This window comes from Lygodium microphyllum, chromosome 14 (assembly GCF_053477565.2).
Source record: "Lygodium microphyllum isolate KBCC chromosome 14, Lygodium_microphyllum_v1.1.10, whole genome shotgun sequence".
NCBI classification, from domain to species: domain Eukaryota; kingdom Viridiplantae; phylum Streptophyta; class Polypodiopsida; order Schizaeales; family Lygodiaceae; genus Lygodium; species Lygodium microphyllum.
Window position 1 is genome coordinate 149,337,437 of NC_141148.1, and position 26,625 is coordinate 149,364,061.

The following is a 26,625-nucleotide window of genomic DNA, read 5'->3' on the forward strand; positions in this document are numbered from 1 at the left end:
GACTTCGGCCTTGAAGATTGGATGGCAAAGTACTCCCTCGATGCTTCACTAGCGCTTTGCTCGCTTCAGAACTTTTGAGAGACTTCCTTCAACTCTATGTCATGGGAACTTTTGAACTTAGTTGATCGCTTCCACAAACCTTCCTTTGATTCCATAATTCCCTGCACTTTTCTTAGAGTTCATCATTGAAATTATCAGCTTGATAATGTCCTTTGGCATCAGTTTTTCATATTTTTCTAACACACACACATCATGCATCCAAACAAAATCATACACATGCACTAAGGGAATATATACATTGGATGCGGATTATCGTAATGCATCACACACACAATGAATCACACGCAGAAAATAACACAAATGCACAACAAAAGAAATGGAGGTGTATACGACTCAGATGTGCAACAGCACGACACCATGACATAACATTTGTAGTGAGAGTTGTGGCATGCTATATGGCTAACCTATAGGCAGCATTAGGATGCCATGAATGGTATCATGATGTACCTTAAGGGTACTGCAAATATGTACATATGTTATGGTGGCCAAGATACAGGAGTCATGGGGCACACTGACTCTGATTTTGCAAGACATTTAAGTGGTAGGAAGCCCATCTTTGACTATATCTTGACCTTTGCTAGAGTTCTATTTCTTTGATATCTAGGGTGTAGAAATGCACAACCCTATCTATTAAAAAGGTAGAGTATCTTGCAACCACCACACTGGAGCTTGCAACGAGGCTCTCTAATTAGGTCATCTAGTCACAGACCTTGGTATTACTGATGTGGTTCCTACATTACATTCAAATTCTATGAGTGCCAATTCAATCGGCCAAGAATCCGTCGATCATCCATACAAAGGCAAAGCACATTGAGGTACACTATCACTTCGTTAGGGAGGTGGTAGAGGACAAGTCTATTGAGCTTGGACTAATGGGAATCTTGTAGATTAGCTTGCTAAAAGTCTCTCAATGAAACATTTTGCATTCCTTAGGAAGATAATGATCATAGAATGAGTTGTACTTTATGTACATTTATACTTTGTCACATTTTTCTTATTCTCTCATTAAGGGCACATTTTTCTTTAAGTGGGAGGTTTTTGGGGGTAAAGGTGCATGTGCCTAACCGCTCGTGTATTCATTACACTAATAGTACCCACACACATGCGTACTATAGGTGGTGAGCACCCATCATTGTCACTTCATTCTCTATTCTTTTAGTGACAGTTGAATAACACATTGTGACTGTTGGAGTTTCCATATACGAGGTCTCTCTCACACTCTCTTGCTCCATCTTCCATAGCTCTTACTTTGCTCTTGCCTCCACTTGTGTGCTTCCACTCGGGCTCTACTTTTCAGAAGCTTGAGGGGGAGTGTTGATATGTCAAGCTCAACATGAGCTAGCACTCATGTATCTGGATGATTGTTTCCACAATCATATCACTAACCTAGTTGGTAGCTACATTGGCATATCATTCTAGTGATATTTTATAGCTAGTCCACCTACTTGAGTTATGGGATATCTATCTAGTCATCTTTTTAGTTAGTGTGTTTACATTATGGACCGCTTATATTATGTATATTGTACTCTATGTCTCTCTCTTTATTCTTGGTAAACTCTTGTAGAAGAGAAGAAGAAGAAGAAAGACTAGGTTTTTCAACTTCCTATCATATGTGCATTCTCTGTGTGTTGTGTGTCTTGCAAGAGTTTAATCTCCCTCTCTCTTCCCCCATCTTTCCACTATCCACCATATCTTGCAATATAAGTGTATAGAATGTTGGTAGTAGTAGGGCCCGTAGGTGAAGTCGGACCATTGCCACTCAATCAATTCCTAGTTTTATATCAAAAAACAAATATGGTGGCCCATCTTCGTATTGTATCATTGTTTGTTACAAAAGCTTGATGAGGCGTCTAAGGTAATTTCAAGTGCTGATAAAAGAGTGATCATGGCAATTGGTAAATTCTTTTGTAAAATAGCCAATTATACGTACCATGTTCATTCTCCTAGTACTCCTAGTCATGCCTCTGTGTGGTGGGTAGGAAGTAGTAGAATGGAGCTAATCATTCTTCTTCCCAAGTCCTCTTGTTATTTTCCAAAATGGAATAGTGCCATTTTGGTAAACTTGGCCATGCTTCTCTAGGGTTTATTTTTAGGTAATTTCCTTTGCTTCCTTGAGCTATGTGAGATTTTAAATAGGCCATGACACCTATGGGATCTAAGCACTTCATTTAATATTTTTAATGGTACATATGAGCATCCCTACTATGAGTAAGGAAAGCTTGCCTTCTAGCTCTTGTAGCTCTCTTCAATAAATTTGAATTTAAATATATGGAAGTGCTAGACTCCTACTTCTCCTAGCTATCTTCCTCTTCCTATGGTAGAAGCTCAAGGGGAACGGGATATGCAACTGAGCTCTCAAGGTATGCATTAAAGTTGTGTAGGCTTCCTTTTGCTTCACGTGTTCCCCTTCTTTTGTAGAGTGCTTTTTTGACTCCCCTGCATCAAATTTTGATAGTTTAAGTATGTCAATAGGAGGAATCATGATAGTGGGTGCCTTTAGAGTGTTGGGAGAGGTTGACGTGAGTGTGTTGAGCTTTATGAGATGTGCAACTTTTGGTTCATGTCCCTCATATTCTTTCTCCCTTAAGTGGCAAAGTAGGTCTTCCTTGTTCTACTCCTCATTCATTAGAGTGATCTCCTTGATTTGCTCCATGCTTTCTAAGAAGGTATTTGTGATCAACCCTAACTAATATTTGATTTATTTTTTGCCATTTATTTGTGGCATACGGGCCATTAGTGTTGCTTCTTTATAGAGCTCCTCTTGGTTGACCATGATAGACTTGTGTGCTTCCAACTACACCTTGTGCTTGCTTTCATTGAATAATGTTGCATCTAGGTCATTGGAGAGTGGTTATTTCATATCATCTTTGTGTTTCATTCTCCACTTGGCCAATAGCTCTTGCTAAGCTAGTAGAGATTGCTTCCTATAATCCCATGTATGCACCCTTCTATTGGCCTTATGCCTATTGATGCTCTAATTTTTGCTTTTCATACAATTTTGTTCTAGCTCTTTCTTGGGTTAACTAAAGGGAAGTCTTTGTCCATTTTTTGTTCATGTCAAGTACTTGCACATTGTTTTCTATGTTTTTCTCCTTGACTTTGAGGGCTTTCATCTTTTTATCAAAGCTCAAATTCTTTCTCTTGCAATTCTAAGTCCTTTTCCTTAGTTTGAGTTTGGATATCCTGCACTTGGTCTTTAAATGATGCAACCAAAAACTTTATGTAAGATTCTTGAATTTCATCCAATATTTTTTATAGATTTTGTCTCATTTTTATGGCTTCAACTTTATCTCCTCTAAGTTTCTCACACATTTATTTAAAAGCTCCCACTTTTCTTGTTGCATTCTATCCTCCTATCGGTGGTTCATGGATGCTTTGGGATGATTCTTCTAGACAATTTGTTATCCTGACTTATTGTTGTGGTTTCTTTTTCTTTAGTGAACTCATCAATTTGTGCCTTCATGCTCCCCAGAGACAAGTCATTAACTCACAAAGAGTTATTACCTCAAATGATAGTGACTCTTATGAGGCTTTTTCTTTTCCCTTCTAGGACTCAAGTGATGAGGTGAGAACCCAAATTATGGATACCAAACTTCCTACTAGTCAACATAATTGAGCATCATATAATGTAACTCTTTATTATGTACTTAACCTACTCAATCAAGTTGCCATGACATGAGCCTCCATGCATAAAGGGAACCTCCAAAATTCCTAATTGAGTAAATGCATCCCTCAAGGGGTAGTCTGTGAAAACCTTGGATGGAGAAGCCCACCATGGATATTATGTAGTACATCATGAAGCTAAGCGCTATAACATTACCTGGACCCTATAGCACACTAAAAGAAATCCCACACTATCGGATGGCCTCTTTGCATGCCTTAGTATCTAAGTCAAGGTCAAAGAAATTAACACCCACAATGCATGGTCAACTAAAAAGTAAAGAAGATAGAGAGAATCTTGATGGAAAGGTAATATCTTGATGTAAAGGCAAAGGCAAAGGCAAAATCTTGATGCAAAAACAACTGACACCCACAAAATCTTGATGCAAAGACAAAGATGAAAGGGGAAGATGGCTCACCAAAAGATAATGACGCAACTTGGCATTGTAACCCAAACATCACATAAGTTTTGGGGGACCTCTAAAGTTGTGATGTCAAGGGGGAAATGTGGAGAAAAACATTGACAACAATGTGTGTGACTATATAAGGGGGTGCATGGTCATGCATGGCATTAGCCTCAAGAGTGCTACCTAGCAAATGGTCAGGTGCAAAAACAAACTTTGTGCACACATGGCACCATGGTGAGCACGCCATGTGTCCCCTCAACTACAATGTATAACATTTGGGTACCACATGGCAAATGGTCAGCCATAAACAATTTCTCAAAAATCATGGCATGAGTATCACATGGCAAATGGTTGAGCACAAAAATTGGATCCATGCACACATAGCTCCATGGAGAGCATGCCATGTGTCTCCTCAACTACAATGCACAACAAATCAGTACCACATGGTAGTCATGCTAACATAGGCCCACATGTGTGAGGTAGAGTTATATATATTTGAGCTCTTCATTCCTTTTGTTTTTTAACAACAATCACCTTCACCCATTGTTTTTCTTCTATCTTATTGCTCTCCTTTCACATGCACAAATATTGTCCACCCCTTCATTTGAGCTTGTCCCTTGATATCCCTACTCCCCTAGGTGTACTTTCCAACTTCATGATCCCTCAACCCATGTTCCAATGTCTCAATAGGCCTCCCCACTCTCGACGGTATGTTTTCTCCACTCCCAAAAGCTTGATTTAGTACTTTGCATCTTTGGGGTACTCAAGACCCATGGCATATAGAGAGGCATTCCAACAATGATGGAATGTGGTATTCCAACAATAATGAAATGCCTCTCTATGAACCATGGAGTTCGGGTATCTAGTTTGAGTCCAGGTATCTAGTTTCATGTTATTTGCTTCCAATGCCCTATTCCTTACTGGTATGTTTGCCCTTCTCATGGTATTATGCATATTCAAAGCTCTATTACGTCCAATGGCAAGCCTAAGATACACAACAAACTTCCAAAGGTCCAAGAGGACAAACCAAAAGGCCAAATCCAATTCTGCCAAGAAGAGGGAAACCTACAACAAGCTGCAAGAGTAGAAAAGGAGACTCAACAAGATCCAAATCCTGAGAGAGATGAGGAAGCATAGGACAGACATGATAATGAAGAGGAGACACATGAGAAAAAAGTAGAGGACCAAGCAACTACATGGGTCATGCCTTCCACACCTGTGAGTTTTGACAAAGGCAAATAAGGGGCCTTTGCCCCTGTTATGTCAAGTGCACAAGTCAAGGCACAAAAATGTACCAAAAATAGAGTGAGTCAATAGTATAATTCATGCAAAAATATCAAAAAGGCACAAAGAGAACTCCATCTCATGATTCCTAAAGCTTCATTTTTTAGGCTAGTAATGGACATTTATGACAAGTATGGAATGAATGTGAGGTTGTAGACAAGTGTATTTGCTTGCCTTCAAAAGTCTATAGAGAATTTCTTAATGTGAGACTTCCTATAAGATAGATCTGTGTTTGCTACCCATGCTCACAAAGTTACTATGATGGATAAGGACATACACACAACGAAGCTTATCAAGTATAGGTTTGGTGAGTTTCATGTGCTAACTCATAAAGTTGACATGAAGGCAAATGAAATCATGAATATTCCCAATAAAACAAGAGCTAGGACATCCAAGGAAAAGGATATAGATATCCACATTGAAAATTGTATAGGTAAGAAAGACGGTACATCTCAAGTAAAAAAGAAAGAGCAAAAATATAAGAAAGAAAATAATGGGAATGTGAAAAAAAAGGAAGATAGTGTAGAGAGGAATGAGGGAAGAAAAAAGGATAAAGAGAGAGAGAATGACGTGCAAAAGGATGAATCACAAACTGTGAGGGATGGAAAGCTAAGAGAAGAAGACATGTTAAACAAGCTTAGAGACCTTGAGAAGGAAAACAAAAGCAAGTTTAATAAAGTGTTCATAATACTTCACGATTTCTCTAGAGGATACCATTTTCCTCTATAAGAACGACAAGGACATCAATGACACAACTATACTAGTTCTCCTAAGGAATGGTCAATTTTCATGTAACATTCCTTTGCATTGTGTTAAGCTCATAAGAAAGATGCAAATGTGGAAATTTAGTTGAGACTTGCCTAAGTTTTTTTTCACATTTTGGTTGCCCATAGCCTATAGAGGCATAAAAAGCAAAAAGTTTGTTTATTTTTGCATCCAAACCCTATGGCACATAGGAAGGCATCCTTGCATGCTACAAGTTCCAAGTAGTAAGGACTTAGTGTTATTTATGCATTTTTAAAAAATAGGCATTATATTCCACCCAATTAATCATGGAATTTGGTTATGGGTTTCTTATTCTTTCATTGCCACCAAACAAGACAAAAAAATGCATGTTATGGATCCCTTGATTTCTGTGAAGGTAAATGCTTCAAGTATAAACTTCTTACAAGGTTTAAGCCCTAATGATCTTCAATATGTTATCAATCCATATGATGAGTAAAATATTTTTATTGTATTTGGATAAGATGTCAAAATTGGAAATATTTTGGATATTTACTATAAATTTTGTTTCGGTGGAGATGACAATGAAGTAGTGTTTGGTTCAAGAAAAATTGTTTGATGAATTCCCTCCATGGTTTTCATAGGGATGTGAGATTGTAAGTGCAAAACTTTGTAAGCTTCTGAATTATTTGAAGCATATAGGCGACATTAACTTAAAATCCTCTCAAAAAGTTTTCAAAAAGAGTATTTTACTTTGAGGAGATGTATCCACCCTTGAAAAGAACACTAGTGTTTTTTTATAGCCTTCAAGTTCCTCACCAACCAGATAGCTCCTCTTGTAGATAGAGAGTAATTGCCAAGATCTAGACATTTTGGAAGGCTAAATTCATGGTTGAAGATAGGAGAATAATTGTAAGTAGTTGATTCACTTGTTTGTCTCACAAAGAGAACACCTTTTAATTTTTTGGTAGCATTTGTCTTCTTTGAAGCAACTGGCTTCTAGGTTGCAATTGGCTTCTTTGTTGTAGCTGTCTTCTTTGCGTTGGCCTCTCTCTGAATCTCTTGAGAGTCTAGACCTAGTGGCATCGCAATATGCTAGTTAAGGAGACTTTTGATTGCTTGTGTCTTGACCCACTAGACATACTTCTCATTGTAGCAATCTTTAGTATACTACAAGAATGAAGACATGAATGCTATGCCACAACAGTGCAAGCCCCTAAAAAAGGAAATGAAAAGAGGACCACTATAGATGAGGAGGATAGAAATAAAAAAACAACCAATAAGAAGCAAAATCAATATAGAAAAAAGGAAATAAAAGACATGGCTTAGGAGAGGAAGCAAGAAGGACAGGAAGCTCTAATGAGAGAAGCCTAAAGGAATAGCTCCACGAAGACAAAAGAAGAGTAGGAAACTCTATTACTGGTAGCCCAAAGGAAGAGCCTAAGGAAGATACCATAGAAGGCCCTAGAAAATACCATAAAGAAGGCCCCAAAAAGACCCCCTCAAAAGAAATTCCCCCAAAAGGAGAGAGAACCCCAAGCCACCCCTAGAAGGACTTCCATGAGGACCCTGATCAAGGAGATAGAGGCTAGGGCTACTTGTAGGACACTCAAATAGGCCCTAGTTGTGGATTTTTGCAATATATATATATATATATATATATATAACATGTCCTTGTATATACATAACATGTTATAGTCAACAAAATTCAACACAAGCTCAACGGTTTTTGTTTATTGCTTTATTTTTTCTCTCTTTCTTTTATGAATTTTTAGTTTTGAGGGTTATATTTGTGTCTATTCTATAAGGCAAATCACCTTTAATATTCTCAAAGGTCATATTGAACATTTTAGGCTATGCAATGAGAATTTTATGTGTCTTACAAAGTTGATAACAATGGTCAATAAAGCACATGAAAATTGACAATAGATGTCAGTTTAAGGCTTTTCAAATCTTACAATGCTCTACTAGGGCAATTCATCGCATGCATAAGCTTCTTCTACCCTCATTTCATTACATTGGATCCTCATCCTCCAAATAGATCGTCATAGTAGTGATCATTATTTTCCTCAAAGTCTAAAGGTGCTCATGCACCCTTAATCTTCTTCCATCTCTTGTACTAGAAAGCTAGATATACGGCTTGTGTCTTGGGATGTTGTATGACAAGGTGATGATGTCCTCTAAACATCTGCAAAGAAAAAAATCACCCTTACGCAATTTCTCCATTGACTTCCAATCTAATCCAAAGATTTTAAAAAATTTGGTGGATGATAGTCTCCTACCCAACCACCTGGTTTTTGTTCTTTGAAAACCTATTTCTTGGAAATATTGATCCAAATACATGAATTGGGATAAGCCAAGATAAAGTGACTCTCCTTGATATTCTCCCAATCTTTATAGATTTTTGGATATCTTTGATGACCTTCAACTTGAAACCTTGGATGGTTCTAGCACAGGAAGTATCCAATTTGTCAATCATTGATATTAGGTGAAGTAAGCTCTTCCAATTTTCCAAATGTGTGTGCATTTGAGGAAACAATGTAAGTTCCAAAGTGAAAAACTAAGTTCTTTTCAGTGAAAAGGATGAAGGATGATCAACGTAATAAGGTTGCCAAATTCATCATACATGATGTCGAATGTACTTATGAGTGACTCTACTATTAGCTATTGTTCCACACTTGTTGATGATGGGAACACATCCACAAAGTTCTCAAAGTTAATTAATAAGCTCAATGGAATGAGGAAAACTAACATACTAAATATGAAACTTTCCTAACATGTAAATTGTATTTACCTACAATGAGGTGGAAAGTATTGTTGCTACATAGAAGACGCCAAGTGAAAATCATTTGTAGAATTCACATGTTGGATATTTGCATAACTTTTTTATGTGTAACTTTAATCCCAAAATCCATCCTTTCTAGTGAAACCTCACATTTTTTCTTTTTTCTTTGTTAATTTTGTAAGAGCCTTTACAAGAGGGAAGCATTGGTATCCAATCTTGGAGTTTACAAGTTGTTGGATACCCCATATCATCCTCTCTTCTATTGTAGCATGTAGAAGCATGTATAGACTTAATGGTCACCTAGAAGTATCATGAAAGAAGTCTATGGTATTGACAAGAAAGGAGGTTGAAATAGAGTAGAGATGATGCACAAAAAGGAGTTTGAAGAAATTGAGGTGCTAAAATAATGAGAACTACAAGAGGAACACGCATAAAAAGGATGCAAACTTTTGAAAATTTGAAATCTCTTAAATCAAGATAAAACACTTTGGATTTTTAATCTTGAGGCAACTTTTAAGTCCCAACCATTTAAAAAGTCACCAAAGTGTTGAATGTAAGAAAAAATGCCAAAAAATAGACATTTCGATTGCCTCATGAGAGTAAGTTTAGGTGCTTCTTCCTTTTTTGCTAGAGATAGATGAGGTTTAGCCAAATTAGTATATATACCAGATCATGAAATGCCTTTCAATGATTTGTACTCAACATAACACAAGTTGAACAAAATCCTAAGATGTTTTTGGATTAAGTAACCTACATTTAACAAACTAGACAAAAGACGTTTTTTCAAAAGGTATTTTAATTTCAAAATCGTTTACATAACTTTCTCAAAAAGAATGAAGGTACCCTAGATTGTGCTTTGATACTTATGAGACTCATCCACACAAGCATTGCAAATATTTTAAAAATGAGTAAAATGTATGAAAGAAGATCTCCCAAATTTTCTATCATGGTCATCAATCTAAGATTTATTAGGATGATTGGAGAAGTCAAGTCGGGATTTTAATCTAAACTAGGAGATCCCCATACCTTTGGCTAAGCATGTTAACTCCATCACATATGAATTCACATCTAGAAAAAGTTGTAACCAAGGAAGGAAAGTTCTTCCAATTCTTGGCACCTTTAAGCTTGAAATCTCTGATATGATGACAAACTAGCATTCACTAGGAACACAAAGTTTCCAGCAATCCACTAGTTTGCCATTTTGTTAGCAAGAACCATAAAATTAGGTAGAACTAAGTCTCATGTGTGCTTTGGCAAGGATAAAATTTCATGTGTAACCTTGTGATCTTTAAAACCATTATATATCCACTCAAAAGATGACTTCTAAACATCATAACCCTCACCACCAATAATGAAATACTAATGGGGTCCACAATAAACTTAACCATCATAACCCTCACCACCAAGTTAAGCTGTAAACCATGCCTATCTCCATTTTTCCATTACATTTTTCCCATGCTCAATTTAATATTGGTTGAAAGTACCACTAAAGCCCGTCTGGGAGTCAAAACTTTTCCCTCCTCAATGATCTTACAACCGGCTGCTACAAAATAGTGTCAACATCTCTACTTGAATGCTAGAAATACCATTATTACAATTATGAGGCACATAAATATAACAAGTATTTTTCAACTTACCAACAAAAACACCTAGTCTCATTAACTTTCCTAATAACAATGTGGCATACAAATTCTCTCTATCAAAAGGCTCTCCAATTCAAAACCAAGAAATGAGATGAATGACATGTTGATAGATTTTAACAAGTATCAAAAACTAGTGTTTTTAACTTTAGGCCCATTTTGGTGTCATGGCTATTTTGGGCATCAATGACAACTAAGAGTTTGAGGTAGAGTCTCAAAAGTAAGGCTCAAAAATATATTATAAGGTGTCTACACGCACGCGCACAATACACATGCATACACAAATATATACATGTAATACAATACCATACAATAGGCCTCCATCTCTCCCTCACACACACACACACACACACACACACAAGTACATGTATGCATGCATATGGATGTATCTAGCATATTTTACAAAATGTTGATCATATATACATTTGAGATCTCACACATTTTTACCTTGATAGTTGGTTCAAATATCTAAATTACAATTATTAACACAAAATTGAAACATCTACATTTGACTGCTCAAATATATCCTTGATAGTTGAGTAAATTGAGATTTCCTTTTAAAAGATTATTGTACTATCTAAATCAAAATAATTAACACAGCCAAAATTCAAATTTTGGAACCTTTAAACATATCAAAGGTATCATGGGTTTTTTAATCATGCCTAACTTTAGGTGTCGAATTTGATACGACTAGATAACTTCAAGCACATGCCAAGAAGCAACACCCCAAGGTCTAGAAATTAGAAGAAATACACATAGAGAAAACAAAGCAAATCTATAGGTACCCTTGTACGATCTATGACCATGGCTTGATTGTGAAAAGGAAAGAAAATGAAGGATTAACTAATCAAATACACAAGAAGGAATTAGCTACAGACATGGTTCCAAGTTGCCTGGCTAGTAGCATTCCAAATGACCACAATACAAGCTTAATAGGTAGAAAGTATCTATGAATATCCATCTACACTGGTAGCCATGCATACATCCTTGTTTATTGGGCATGAGCAAAAGCTTACTTATCAAAATTTACTTGCAACATCCATGAAGATACATTTATCAAACCTTGGCATCACCTATGCTCCGCAAGTAGCAACTAAGCATTGAACTTCTCACACCTAGTAGAACGTACGACTTCCATACAAATTCAAGAAAGGATTACTTAAAGAGGGGCAACAACATGTAGAGTAGATTGGTCTGATAGGTGTGGAGAGAACTAAATTATCTTGATGCATAGGATTGCTTGCTCATAAGCAAAGCATGTGGGAAGTGATGTCATGATTTTGAGTACGGTTGATGCTTAACCCAATATGGGTCAAAAGGACAGTTATAGCATACATGGTGGAGCCCTAATGTATATCTCTTGCATGGTACAAGCCAAAAAAAGAAAAAGAAAACCACGACTGGCGAGTCAAGGCGGAGCAGGAGCAGGGTCTGGATTAGCTACAGGAGAGTAATCAGCACGATTAGCTGCAGGACTGTAATCAATGTCCTGTCCATTTTCAACTAACGCTCTAGATGGTAGCTCTGTCTCCCACATCATTTTCCTGCCTGAAGTATATATTATGAAGTCCGTGTCCACAGATCCCTTACTTGTACCCTTTGGTAATGAGATAGCTTCCTTGATATCGACAAAGACCTGGACAGAAGCATATAAGCAGCTCAGTAAAGACCTGTTTTCGTCCTTGTACCTTTCGAGACATAGCAAAGCATGGCGTACCTGCAGATGCTCAATGGATTGATGAACTCACACCGAGATAAACTACACCTTGGAAAGGCAGAATGCTTGCAAAGAGAGCGAATAGAAGCACAATGATAGACAAACTTCAATCCCAAAGAGTAATAGACTGCAAATGATGATCAATAGGAGACTGAACCGGCATGCTTACATATCACAAGTCATGTATAGGTCTACATAATCACGTCCTTGTACTGTTGCAAGTAGTATGCCTGCGCTTTTTGTCAATGGACCACAGTAGGGATTGCAACACAAAGATATGCGACAAGACAATCCAAGGACCAACTCAAACACTCGGATGCTCGAAAGTTAACAAATGTAGAGAAGCTCAATTAGACTACAAATGATAAACTACCAGGAAACCAAATTACCTTAGACTTGGCCATGTGTTGCCACTTCACCTCTAGCTTGTTCGCATCATGTCCTGCAGCAAAATGTATACCGAGTAAACTTTCTAGCTTTTTGCATTTCAATACATATTAAGGATGAAATTTTCAAGTGAGAAAAAGTTTACTTTTTCATAAACGTTGATGAATTAAAAACTTTGATATGTGCAAAAGGCCTTCTAGCCATACAACTAAATCCCAAAAAAGGTCCACACCCCCCCCCCCAAACCATGTCACAGGCAACCGAAGATCAGCTCACATAAGGATATGCAGCCTTAGCCATGTCGGAGAGACAGTGCCATCAAGCATACTTCCATGGGCCCCATATATGGAGGTGGTTGTTTGACACACTAGTTACACCAGCCATAATGTATGGAGCATCTATATGGACCCCTGTTATGGATGCAGATAGAGAGACTGTAGATTATCATGCTCTCACAGATGATCTGCACAAAACCATCAATACCACATGAGGTCATTGGAACAAAGTTTGCAGTGCCCACCATGATCATGGAGGCCCTTCTTCAAACCATTAGCTTCATACACAGAGTAAGAGGTATGCATCCAGTCAGATTGCCTAGGAGAGCTTTTTAGGCTTCTAGGTAGGTACCACAAGCAAGACATGGGAACTTAAAATACACAGGTGGAGCAATGGCTCGTAGGATATGGGAATCAACATGGACCAGCTCCCTCTCTTCCAATATGATCCTAACTCCCCTCCACACTCCTCTCTCACACTGAGAGGAACCTACTGATGGGACATGATATCTATCAGCTATACATACAGCACACATGGATTATACCCCAGCAGCGTCTCCCCCCAAAGATGTCATACTACAGAGACCACTTTCTCGAGACCATAGCAGATGACTTCATTGAGAGACCTCGGTACCTAGACTTATACACTGCACAAGACGTAAGTAGCCATTGGCCAGATCAAGATCTCCTCGCCAGCTAGAGATCAGGAAAGGGAATCCCTACAGACCAAAGATTTTGCAGACTGTGCCAAGAGGAGATGGAGAGAGAGCAGCAGTACATATGCAAATGCAAGACCTTCAGTATAGATTGATGGAGATGCCCTACACTATTCAGAGGGAACATCTTCCTTAGACTAGTCATGGAGACCCCAAATCAACGGTGCTTGGACCAATTTCTCCTTTAGATTCAGAGGCTTCGCATATCATTACTTTTCTCCAATCAGCACCATGCAAAGGGTGGAGAGATGGTCACAAGTCACTTACTTCTTCCAAAACAATGATTACACGCTATCCCCACATAGAGAGGGGTGACGCTCCAGAGAGCTAAGGAGATCAAAGCTGCATGTTAGCCGAGGTGCAGCGATATCAGATACAAAGATCACATGAGAGATTATAGAGATCACATGAGAGATTATAGAGATTCACTAGCAGCACAAGCAAGACTTGATAGGGGTAAGAAACCAACACAAAGGTTATCCAAACACCATCTTATCACGGATCTATGATATACTACACCCACCACCAATCTTGGGCGGACGGAATCAGATTGGATCGCCCCACATGGTCGTGTCCTTGACACACCATCCACAAATCGGTGGGGTCATAGCAGCAAACAGTCAGTCACACTTGGCAAAGCACGGCACCCTCCATCCCATTGCCATGCTCAACACCCTTATCTTCAGTAGACCCAAGAGCCACCATCGCTCACAATCAAAAATAAGCACCTCCTCTTAGTGGACTTGCTATCCTAGATCACCCTATGTCAATTCTTCTTGCCCAAAGGAAAGCACTGCATTTTTTGAGAGACTCATTAATCATTTTGTACATGATATTAGCCTATGCTTGCACTCCTTAGGTTTGTAAGCATCAACATACTAGTCTCATAGGCCATTCTGGGGCCTACCACTGACAGCTCAATTCACACACAAGTAAAGCAAGGGTGGAAGACAAGCCTACTAGAGAGAAGACCAATCAGTAGCAAATGCTGATGAGTCAAGGGAGCAAGAGAGGGGGTGTTGGAAGCTCAATGGCACATGAAGCACCAAGCCCATGTAGCGTCCATAGCTCTCTCTCTCTCTCTCTCTCTCTCTCTCTCTCTCTCTCTCTCTCTCTCTGTGCACCTAAAACTTTTGTTTCATCTTCTTTCTTCAAGCAATATATCAGCTCATGTGTGAGTCTGTGTGTGCCAGATTGGGCTAGGCACATGTCAAATATATGAGGCATTTTTATTGTGCATTATTTATGTCATTTTAGGGCATTTTGATGCCAATCGGCTAACCAGTTGTTATTTAGGGCATATTCATGGCCTATATATTTTGTGCTCTTCCTCGGTCAGTTTTATCATGTGGAGGTCTTGTTGGAGAGAGGAGGCCGTGTCAGTGCCCACATGACCAATGACTCACTGTTGTATGCGATTGCCGTGTTTGGTATACGGATTCCATTTCCCGAGCATTCTTCTGAGTTCTCTTCTTTTACAATGTTCTTTTGCCTTTTCTTTCCTCAATTCTATCTTGTATTCGGCACTCTATTTCAGCATTCTTTCATGCTTCCATTGCTGCATCCACTCCTAACATGGTATCAAGTTTCAAGATCACTCCTAATGTACTTTTCTTCTGATTTCAGGTCTTCATCAACCCTCTACTGATTTGGCAACTCGTGTCTACTGTCATCGCCCTGTTCCCACCTTCTAGAGGCTGCATTTTCATCTCAGCTGTCTGCACTTCCCATATTATTTTCTTGCTGATTAATCTGTGTTTTCATTGACAGCTGCTGCATTCACAGCATTTAATGCTTCTCAAGACTGGATGACAACATCTTCTGCTATTGTTTGCTGGCTGTATTCCATCTCTTGCAGTCTTTTTTTGTGATCAGCTTATGTCCACTGCTTGTGAACTCCGTTTTTTGTGCAGTCTGTGTTCTTGGATGGCTGTACTCTCTCTCTCCTCTTCTTTTCTTTATTTTCTCTTCCTATCCTCTCTAGATGGCTCCTCTCTATTGTTCCACTAATGACAAATTAGATGGCCTCGATTATCTCACATAGAGCACTGTCATGAAAGCTTGGTTTGTGCAAAAGCTGTTAAGGTACGTTGTATGTGGAGCTTGTGAGCATCCTACCCTTCCTAATCCTCTTCCAACTGATTTTGACTAGGACAATTCTGAAGAGGTTGTGCTCACATAAGATACTCATGATGCCCGTGCATATTCTACCCTTCTTAGCTACATTTCCAAAGAAGTTCTTCTGGTCGTCACCATTTGCAAGACTTCTCTCGAGATTTGGACCAAGCTTCAGATGTTGTATAAGGCTCCTCCACCTATGTGTGCCGTCAGCCTTTATGGACAGCTCCAGCAACTGAAGTTCAAGCTGAAGGACACTATTCAATCTTTCTTACTTCATGTCACACAGGTGCAAGACCAGCTTCCACACATGCAATCTGACATTTTAGAGGCTCATCTTGTGGGGACTATGCTCTACAAGCTCCCTCGGGAGTTTGATGGAGTGGCCAATGCTTTGCAGGCTCACACATCATTGATACCCATCAATTTTCTACAAATGTCCTTGATGCTCCTTAGACATCTTTATGTTTACATAGCGGCTTCCATCACAATCTAGTGGTTCCAATGAAATCTTTACAGTAATGTGCAAGGATTACAAAGAGTTAGTGGCTTCAAGAAAGAAGGAGAAGAAGAAGAAGTAAGATATGGACTCCTCCGTCGAGTCATCCGCCTCCGACGACTCCATGTTGGATCCTCTGGCCAAGGTGCGAACAAGGTCATCTTCTTCTAACTGTGGGATGGGCTTGACAGTCCCTTCTTCTTCTACTTTCTAGTACAAGTGATGCGGTCATCCCTCACAACTCTCCAATACCAAAGAGGAAGTGTGAGAGGGTGGTGAGATGGGGCAGTGAGCCTCCCCTATACAAATATACAGGTGTACAAGTTCTAGAGAGGGACTTCCCTGACACACTGATTAAAGTTTGGCACGTTCAAATCCTAGAGCTAGGATTGACACCTAGATTCATGATGGATTGTTACTTGACAGAGAACAAGATTGGCTCCTAGTTCTAGCTCACATGAGGGAACACTTTGGAGGTTTGGCCAAAGACAAGGAATCCATGGTCACATATGTTCAGAGGCATTTTTGACAAGATGGTCTTGTATTCTACTACAAGACATTAATGATAGACATAGAGAGTTGTTATGTTTCTTCTCTATTTTTAAGAGCTCATACAATCAACATTGACATCAAGTTCTCTTCGAGGCACCTTGGTGGTGGCTTGATCACCCCCTACTTGGATATCAATGGTCCTATTTTGGTGGTCTTTGCTGTATGGCCTATAATGAGTCATTATCATTGTATCATTGTATTGTATCAAATCATCCATGATCTAAGAGAAGGTGTTAGAAATATGTGAGTCTTTGCATGCCATATTGGGTTAGGCACGCATCAAATATTTTAGGCATTTTCATTGTGCATTATTTATGTCATTTTAGGGTATTTTGATGCTAGTAATGGTGGCCGACCAGCTGTTATTTAGGACATATTCATGGCCTATATATTCTATGCTCCTCGTCCTTAGTCAATTATTACCTAGACGTCCTATTAGAGAGAGGAGTTGGTGCCAATGCCCACGCAGCCAATGACTCACTATTGTACCCAACTGTCTTATGTTTGGTATATGGATTCCATTTTCTGAGCATTCTTCTGAGTTCCCTTCTTTCTTTTACAATGTTCAGTTTTCTCTTTCCTCTCTCTTCTGTCTTGTGTTCAACAACCTATTTGAGGACTCTTTCATGCTCCCATTGTTGCATCCACTTCTAACATCACAAAGACAAGATTTCCCTTTGTGCTTTCTGGGCTATTGTGATCAAACAATAAATCCATCCTTAGAGAGGTGTAGGAAGTAGCTCTAGTAAAACTCCATCTTTGATTGTAGATGGAGAGGTGGATGGATCCAAGTCCTCTCTATCTCAACTCTTAGGACATCAGCCCTGATGACTAAATTCAGCTCAAATCAGCTAAGGGGAGTATAGGACAATCCAAGCTATAGTCAAAGGGCAGGAGCCCATGTAAGCCCATCCAAGTTGCCATCTATGAGTATTGACTTTCCTTCCTATCCACCTCTGCTAGCTATCTAAAGGAAGTCAATGTTTATCCGGGGTATCTATGGACAGGAGTTCCCATATCCTTTGTAAGAAAGTCATTGCTCTAAAGAGTGCCTCCATAACCATAGGTGCTACACCTAACTCTGCATTGGTGATAGGGGGTGGAGTGGAGCGTTTACTTTTGATCGTGCGTGATATCATCATTGTCAATGGCCTCTCTATGCAGTCCCAACCATCATAATGGTCTCTCTATGGGCCAATCTAGTCGATGAGTGGGCTCAATCATCTATGGTATAGGTTGCAACGCCAAACCTTAGCTCCATACAGGAGAGTAGGTGTGACTAGAGTGTCAAATAACTTTAGTTTGATGTGAGGTTCCTGAAACTGTATGTGGGCATACTAGCTTTCAAATGACAATGCAGGTTGCTATGGAATAGATGCACACCTCCAAGCAACTGAACATAGAGACAAGTAGATGGACAAATATTCCAGCAAAAGATATGCCAGCTCTATGATAAAGAGCCCAAGGAAGAGGAACACTACATATGTAGATGTACAGTGTACTATGACATGGGGAAGATATCATTGCCTCTTTCCATAAGGGCTTTGGACCTCTCCACTGTGTCATGGAATATGAGGACCATAGATGTCTAGACCTTTTCCTTCTAGATGAGAATTTCCATAAGGGCTTTGGACCCCTCCACAATGTCATGGAATATGAGGACCATAGATGTCTAGGCCTTTTCCTCCTAGAGCTTCAGAGCCGCCCCACAGCATTGCTACAAGACACAAGATCAATCCACCTAGAGGAACCTAGGCAAAGAGCAGTGACGGTTTCTTCCATAGATTAAACCCCATATGCACTACTAGTTCAACAAACACAAATTCATCATGCCAGATTGGAGCTACCCCATATCATGGAGTCACACTAGACACAGCTATTGCACTTTGGCAAGCATGGCAACCTTGACCACCTAATCAATGACTAAGCGATCCACACCATAGTCAAATCAAAGCCATCATTGCAAGGCATAGGAGACTCACCCCTCAACACATTAGCAAAGCGGCCTTGGACCACATCCTAGCTAGGATCATGTGCTAACCTCGAGATATAGAGAGGAGCTATTATACTAGTTTCTAGATTTTGAGATCTTTAGATTTTAGATGTTAGACTATACTAGGATGCATTTTTCTTTCACTTTCATGACGAGATGACATTGGACACAAATGTCCCCTCCTACTATTTCATCGGAGATGTATGATATACTCTACCCACCTATCTTGACTAGGTGGAACTAGATATACGAGTATCATTCAACCACACAACTAGACATTTACTATCTCATTCTCCCATTGTATCCCTATATGAGCACTATTTTGTTCACTGTTATTTTAACAAGGGCAAGGCCAAAGGGCCAAGCAGCTCGTTTTTCCATGTGGAGTCCCTAGTGAAAATGGAAATTTGCCAAATGTCAAGTTTGGATCACTTTTGGACTACATGCAAGTGTTTCTTCCATGTTGGGTTGTTTTTCTCCCATTCTAGGCTGTTTGGGGCAGATCTGAGGGTGGAGAACTCAATTCTGAGTAGGGAGACAGCTGTTGAAGCTTGAGGACAGCAGGACAGCCTGATTTGGAGCAGATTCTGGGGCTGTAAACAGCAGAAAACCCTAAAGGCGAGGTGGTTGATGGTTGCTGGTGCAGAAATTAGGGTTTCAGGCAGTAGCAAAATCCTAAAAACCAGCACGTGACCTGATTTTCTCTCTCTAACACAGGAGGCGATTTCTGTTACAGCACTTTCTTGGCATCAGATTAAAGGTTTCTCTCTCCTCTACTCTCCTCCTTCATCTCAGCAAATCTCAAGATATTCAGCACTGTTTAACCAAATTCAGACCTAATTGCTGCTGTAATTAGGGTTTATCAGCTGTCTTGAGAAGTGCACCATTGAATCTCATCCATTCTTAGTTTTGCTTAGGGATCTGACACAGAAATTGTACAACAAGTTCCTCAAATAGATGGCCTCAGTAGTATTATCACAGAAAGCCTAGTACTTAGCCTCACCTGTAGATACAGACGACTAATCAAAAAATTAGAGTGGAGCCCAAGAAGAAGATGTACCATCAGTGAAATGTCAGGTATCTAGGTATCCAACCTAGTCAAAATCAATGTATCCTTGCAAGCTTAGTCCACTAATTAAAATATAAAACATAAGCACAAGTACACTTGTCAAAATAACAAGTATGCTCTGATACCATGTCAAAATAACTGACAATGTAGAGAGACAATAGGGTTTGCGGGGAGTAACATAGAGTGCGTACAACAAACACTGAGAGAGAAGAGAAACTCAAAAACACAAGAAGTACACGGTGATGATTAATTGAATCACACTATGAGAAGAAAAGTTGATACAGTGGAGCCGAAGCTCAAAAGATAACTACATTGTCCTATCTAAATTAGGCGGAGAACCTGTGCGAAATCTGCATAGTGAAGGGAGCAAAACGCAGTCCTCCAAGTAGTGGGCTATCAAAGTAATCATTGGAAGGTGAAGGACAACTGTTGGGTAGTGGAAGGGGTTGCAAAGAGAAGGGAAGTGATGGTGATCAAAGAAAGTGGTGAAGAATGACTAAAGAGAGAGTGGTGGATAATGATGAAGTGACTGCCTATTTATAAGCATAAGTTGTCTAGGGTAGTGCACCACCTTGTGGGCGCCCACAGAAAAAGCGGCCAAATTGTGGACACCAACCCTTTGTGAGGCTATCGGTGTGAAACCCTAAAATGAAGTGTGTGAACTGAAGAAGTGGCGTGACACACCTTAATATATGTTAACAGAAGATCTAATGAGACAACTTTGGTGCATTAAAGTGTTGATTGAGTATGAAAATTGCGTATGCAATGTTTTGCCTAGTATAAAAATGCCATAGGAGCTTTTCAACTACCGATCATTAGGTATGCTTGTTAAAGGGTTGTGCGTGGGACTGCTTCATGAGCATCACATCTAGAGGTGTGCCTATTGGTCAAATATCTCATGCAAGTAGTGTTGATTCACTAATTAAAGGGCATACTTTTGTTGGGATACAAACATACCCTCACCGTGCTTTTCTTTTGGGAGAAAATGTGGTTAATTATATTGCTCAAAGGATGTTTACAACAAAGCATATGTGCTCAATAGTCTAGATCGAGCCGAAACAGGATCATAAAATAATCAATTATACAAGCCTCTCAAGGCAATCTGGGGAGGTATAAGGGCAAGAAGCCAAGGGGGAGAGTATATCGCCACCTGGGGCTACCTATTTGCATCATGAAGAACAAGTCATGCCGCCCCAAGTGAGCAAGGAATGATGATGGAGCTCCTAGTGAGCTCGAGGATCGCCCTACACCTAGTCCCAATGGCCACGAAGGGAGTGGATGATGAAAGTGCAAAACTCAACCAAGGTCGTGTATGTTGATAAGCACTCAGCACCAAAGATCATCTCACAGCAACATGCCTTCCAAATGTGCCACCCTACAAGGCTCCCAATGACCTCTACACCTCAAAGCACTTTGCATCAGTGTCCAATACCTTGTAACTAAGTAGTGCATCCAAGCCAACCACAACACAATGGCTTGCCTTGATGATAAAAATCGTGTCATGCGGCCCTGACTAACTATCTGCCAACAAAAGGCCTCCCAAGATATGCACCTCGATTGGGTGCCACTTGGTGGAGAATATGGCAAGCTCCTCTCTATGAGAGTGTGCAATGGAAGAGGAACACAAACATAGAGGAAAAGGAGAAGAGGAAGAGAACAGGAATGAAAGAGAAATTTGCATTGAATCTGGCAAGAATGTTGAACGCAATGACAGACTAATCAGCCCCTACACATAGCCCAAAGCATCAATGAGGACACCAAATCAGGCTAGAAAATGATGACAGCACTAGAGACCATGACAATGAGAGGCGGAGTATGCAGCCAGCACTCCTTGCAGGTGACAAAGGACGCCAAACTCGAAGTGTGCACCTGCAAAAGAGGAAGAAGAATGATCTACTCAAAGTGGTGACCGGCTATATATAGCTGAAATGCCCCTATACTAGCCAACCAGCCAGCTGAGCCGCTAAATGTGGCAGTCAGCTAGCTAAATTTGGCCGACCAGCACCAATTAATGCCAAAAATGATGACATGGCAGGGAGAAAATGCCGATAGGGGCGGACGGGCAAATCGCATCCTGTAGGGGTTGCACAAGCTAATAGGCGCCTGGCAAAACCAAGAGATGCACATGTAAACTAACTAAGAAAAGAAACGCATGCTCTAAATAGAGCTGCTTCCGCCATGAAAGCACGAGACAAACATGTCAAAGCTCCCAATGTCCCCATCTAACTCAAACTGAAGCTTATAATGCATGATAAACATGACTACTAACACTCTCCACACTAATTGTGCTGACTCGCATGACCAGAGGCAAAGCTTTAGAGTTTCCGAGGATCACTGTGTGCAGCACTTGCTAACTCCATCCTAGTGCATCTAGGCCAACCAACTCCCAACAACCAAACCTCCGTGGGCAAGAACCCAAAGAAAATATGACACCTTCCATGGCCTCCAACTATTACACAAGCGTCCCCAAAAAGTCCTTCAAAAGGCCACCCTCTTATTATGTTCCGCCCATTGGCCTATTGCACAAGGGCACCCAATCCATGTCCTTCTACATTAGGACATGCCAACTGATCCTAGCTATGTAGGCCAAGAAGTTCTACAACTTCTTGCAATTGTTGTGGCCGGCCAACATCACTCTCTAGGTCCCACTCCTACTCATCTATAGACTCTGGCTCTCCCAAATCTAGAGGTGCCACTCCCATAGCACCACCCAATGTACATAGGGGTCCACCCTAGAAATCTTCCCTTGCAATCCTATAATTTGGATACTTCTCCAAGGGATGGCTAATAGCTTCTCATCCTACTAACCTCTGTCAAGGACCAACTGCCCACCAACCTATGTTGTGAAGAGAACATTGTGATGGGCACGACCTACTCTACTTGCCACTTGCAAGGGGATGCCCATCAATGAGAACCTAGCTGCCCACTTCTCTCTCGGCTACACCAGCTCTTTTACTAGAGGATCAAACCACTACTACAAGATTGTTGCATCAATCTCCCTCCCCCTAGCCTCAGCTCCACACTAACAACCAAATGCCTGTTGTAAAACTGCCTAATCTGCCATCTTGTAAACCTCTCGCCCACACCATAACAATATAAACAGGGTCAACCTCCCAACCAATCCACTATATGTAAGGGCGCTTTCAATCTGAGTTATGTCACGATCTTGGACCTAGGGGTTCCAACCACTGACTGGCAATCTATCTCCTCCTAACACTCTAGGGACCTCTAAACAAGGGCCTTGCATAGGCTTTGCCATACTCAAAGAAAACTATGAAGGAAGGAGAATCTAGATGGCATGATCCAAATTGTCATCATGAAGATCCATCTCAAGGATGGTCTCCACTCCCCGCCTAGCCTTGACCTGCACTCCTAAAAACCCTTGTGGAGAAGGACTTTCCATGTCTAACCACCCAGTCTAAGTCCTCAAACCACTAGTTTGCCCACTAGGGCCAGACTCTGATACTTTGGATCAATGATCCCTAGCCCCCCTTGGAGCAATGTCGGATACTAGTCACCCACACCACCTTGGCCCAACAATCTCTAGACCCATATGAGCTGGCCCAAAGAAAATTCTACACAAGGCAATGTAGCTATCCCATACATGATGAGGAGAAACACCAATAAGAGGCAATGTACCAAGCTATTGCTAGGAAGACTTGGTTGACCACTAGGGAGAGGTGGACCATGCTCCAGTAGATCAGCTTTCTCTTGATGGAGTCAAGTACTGGAAGGAATTGTTGAGCTAGCAAGTCCCACTTGAAAACTAAGATATTGGAGAGTCTATCTCTTGCTCACCCATCAGAAACCCAAGTGGAAGCCCCACTCGGTGCTAGAGTCACAACCCATGAAAAACCAAGTTCTCAACTATCAGATGTCCCAAAAACTCATAAAGAGAGTTGCAACCAAGGTAGCCTAAGCGGAAATGTCAAAGGAGTTCCTCATCTCAAGGATTCTTGACTGTAGCCAAAGAGCAATTGACAATTGGGATAAAAATTGTGTTATGAGACATAGGCCATTAGGCCAAGCTTGTCTTAACATCAAGTACCTCAGTTGTATTGCATATGGAGTATAAAGAGAGAGAGATAGTGAACACAAGATAATGAGCAAGAGTGGACACTAGTCTGACAATGAAAGTTGCAAGTATTGGAATGAATGAAAAGGGAAGTACAATTTACCAACTCAACTAGGATCAAACTAACTCTACAGATAGTGACTTAATTTACTAGTTTAATTGTGTCCATACCACACACTTAAACATTGGGCATAGTGCCCAAAATTAACAAATTCTAACACCCTCGTACAGTGCCAATCTAATGGTGTACAAAGAGAATCAATCACCAAAAGGTATTAAGTTCAAGGATTTTCAAAATTCCTCAAAATTTTCACGTGGGAATGCCTTCATGAAAATATTTGCAACATTCTCTTGTGTAGCAATATAGATCATGCTAATCTCCCCTGCATGTGATCTCTCTCTGACATAGTGATAATGTATCTCAATGTGTTTCGCACAAGCATGAAACAATGGATTCCATGCTATTGCAATAGCACTCTAGCTATTAGAAAAAATAGATGGAGTCCCTCCAAATGAACATGAAGATCAGCCAACAAAGGGTGTAACCAAACACATTCAACTGTCACTATGAAAGCTGCCTTGTACTCGGATTCACAAGATAAGGTAGCCACAATAAGTTGCTTCTTGCTTAGCTAAGAAATGCATGACTGGCCTAGAAAGAAACAATATCCACTAGTAGACTGCCTTGTATTATGATCACCATGTCAGAAGTGAATGTAGTGATGGAAGCGTGGAAAAACTGCTCAACACAAGAGACAAGGAAAGAGAAAAGAAGCACTGCAAAAGAAAAGAACACTACACAAGAAACTCAGAAACAAAGAGATACTTGAGAAATGGAATCTATATACCAAGATATGAGACAATACAAAGCCAATGTGAGTCACTAGCTATGAAGGCACTAGCACCTACTCCTCTCCCTCCACCAAAACCAGTCAAGTGATGAATGATCAATGAATGTGGAGGAGAAGCCTGAATAAATAGGCAAAGATAATGCCATAAATCATGTTAGGTCGGCCAGCATTTAATGCTAGTCAACCAGCAATAAATGCTAAAACGACCATCATAAAATGCCAAGAAAATGTCTAAATAATCAAGATCGTCCCCTAGCCCACTCACATGCACAAACTCAACCATGAACTGGCATATATGCTAACACCCTCTCTTAGATCATGGGTGATCTGATACAATACAATATACAATGATAATGTCCCATCATAGTACAGGCAACAAGGACCCCCAGAGTAGAACCATGGATACCCAAGCAGTGGGTGCACAAGCCACCACTAAGGTGCCTCGAAGAGAACTTGATGTCAATGTCAATCGTATCAGCTCTTGAAGATAAAGAAGAATCATAGCAACTCTCAATATTTGTCAACAATGTCTCGCAGTAGCAAACAAGGCTATCTTGTTAAAAATGCCTCTGAACATATGTGACCATGGATTCCTCACCTTTGGCCAAACCACCAAAGCGTCCCCTCATGTGAACTCAAACTAGGAGCCAATCCCGCTCTCTATCAAATAACCAGCTCATTATAAACCTAGATGTCAATCCCAGCTCTAGGATTTGAACTTGGCAAACTTCGATCGATGCATGAGGGAAACCCCTCTCTAGAACCTATGCACCTGTATACCTATATAGATGAGGTTCACCAACCCCATCTCACCACCCTTACACTCCCTCTCTAGCACTGGAGAGTTGTGAGGGAAGATCCCATCACATGTACTAACAGCTTCGAAGGGAGGTCCCTGCAGCCATTGTCGGGGCCACATAGTTGGAGCCTAAACTTAGACCTAGAGAAGAGGAAGACTCAGCGAGAGAGTCATCACCCTGCGTCACCATCCGCGCTTGCTCCTCTTGTAAAGCTGCTAATGTCCTACAGTCCTTCCAAAGATATCATTTCTTGCCACAAAAAGAATAGTGAGACTTCTGCTTCTGCCATATGGCACCCCTCTCTAAAACCGGAACTCCCATTGTAAAGCTGCTAATGTCCTACACTCCTTCCAAAGATATCCTCTCTTGCCACAAAAAGAACAGTGAGACTTCTGCTTCTGCCATATGGCACCCCTTCTGCCATATGGCACCCCTCTCTAAAACCGGAACCTCTAAAGTACCAAGAGATAGCATCCTCACAAAAACTTGAAGCTAAACACAGAAAGTCTCCAACATAACACTTGTACATGAAGTAATGTCAATATGCTAACCATCAGGAGGAGATGCCAAAAGAGCCATAAGGAGGGAGATATAGAGAAGATGAAGAAAGATAAGGAATCTTCAAGAAGAAAAGTATGCCAAAAATACAAACTTACAAGGATTGCATGAGTTCCAAGCAGTAAAGAAAGCACATAGAGAAAAGATCAACAGTAACGAGAGTGTAGTGATAAGAACACAACAACCAAATGCACATGAACCCTCTCTAAAGCCAAACAATGTACCACAAAGTGAGAAGACAAACCAAAAATAACCAAAACTGGCCTGAAAATACTATCACCCAGCCAAAACACAGGTGCTGATCAGTAAAACGCAGGCAGCCGACACCAAAACGCAAAGTTGAAATGGGTCAAAAACAGGTCCTCAGCCCTGAAACAAGCCCAAAAAGCTGAAAATGAAAATGGCAGACTACAAAAAGCTGAGAAAACAGGCCGAAAATGATCAGAAGATGGTTGC

The 26,625-nt window shown here is 40.4% G+C and overlaps 1 protein-coding gene across 7 annotated transcripts in view; it reads right to left on the reverse strand.

The window, feature by feature from the left end:
- Positions 1-11,696: 11,696 nt before the first annotated feature.
- The window catches only part of LOC148026223 (uncharacterized), a 45,264-nt gene continuing 30,335 nt past the window's right edge, over positions 11,697-26,625 (reverse strand). For 3 of the 7 annotated variants that reach the window (XM_087693502.1, XM_087693501.1, XM_087693499.1), the window contains 2 exons: positions 12,666-12,718; positions 11,697-12,276 (listed from right to left, as the gene is read on the reverse strand). In XM_087693502.1, the coding sequence (XP_087549628.1) occupies positions 11,968-12,276; positions 12,666-12,680 (324 nt within the window). In that variant the 5' untranslated portion in view covers positions 12,681-12,718 and the 3' untranslated portion in view covers positions 11,697-11,967. Of the gene's footprint in view, positions 12,277-12,665; positions 12,719-12,939; positions 12,962-26,625 lie in introns of those variants that run through there. The other 4 variants (XM_087693504.1, XM_087693503.1, XM_087693500.1 and 1 more) reach the window with 2 other exon arrangements.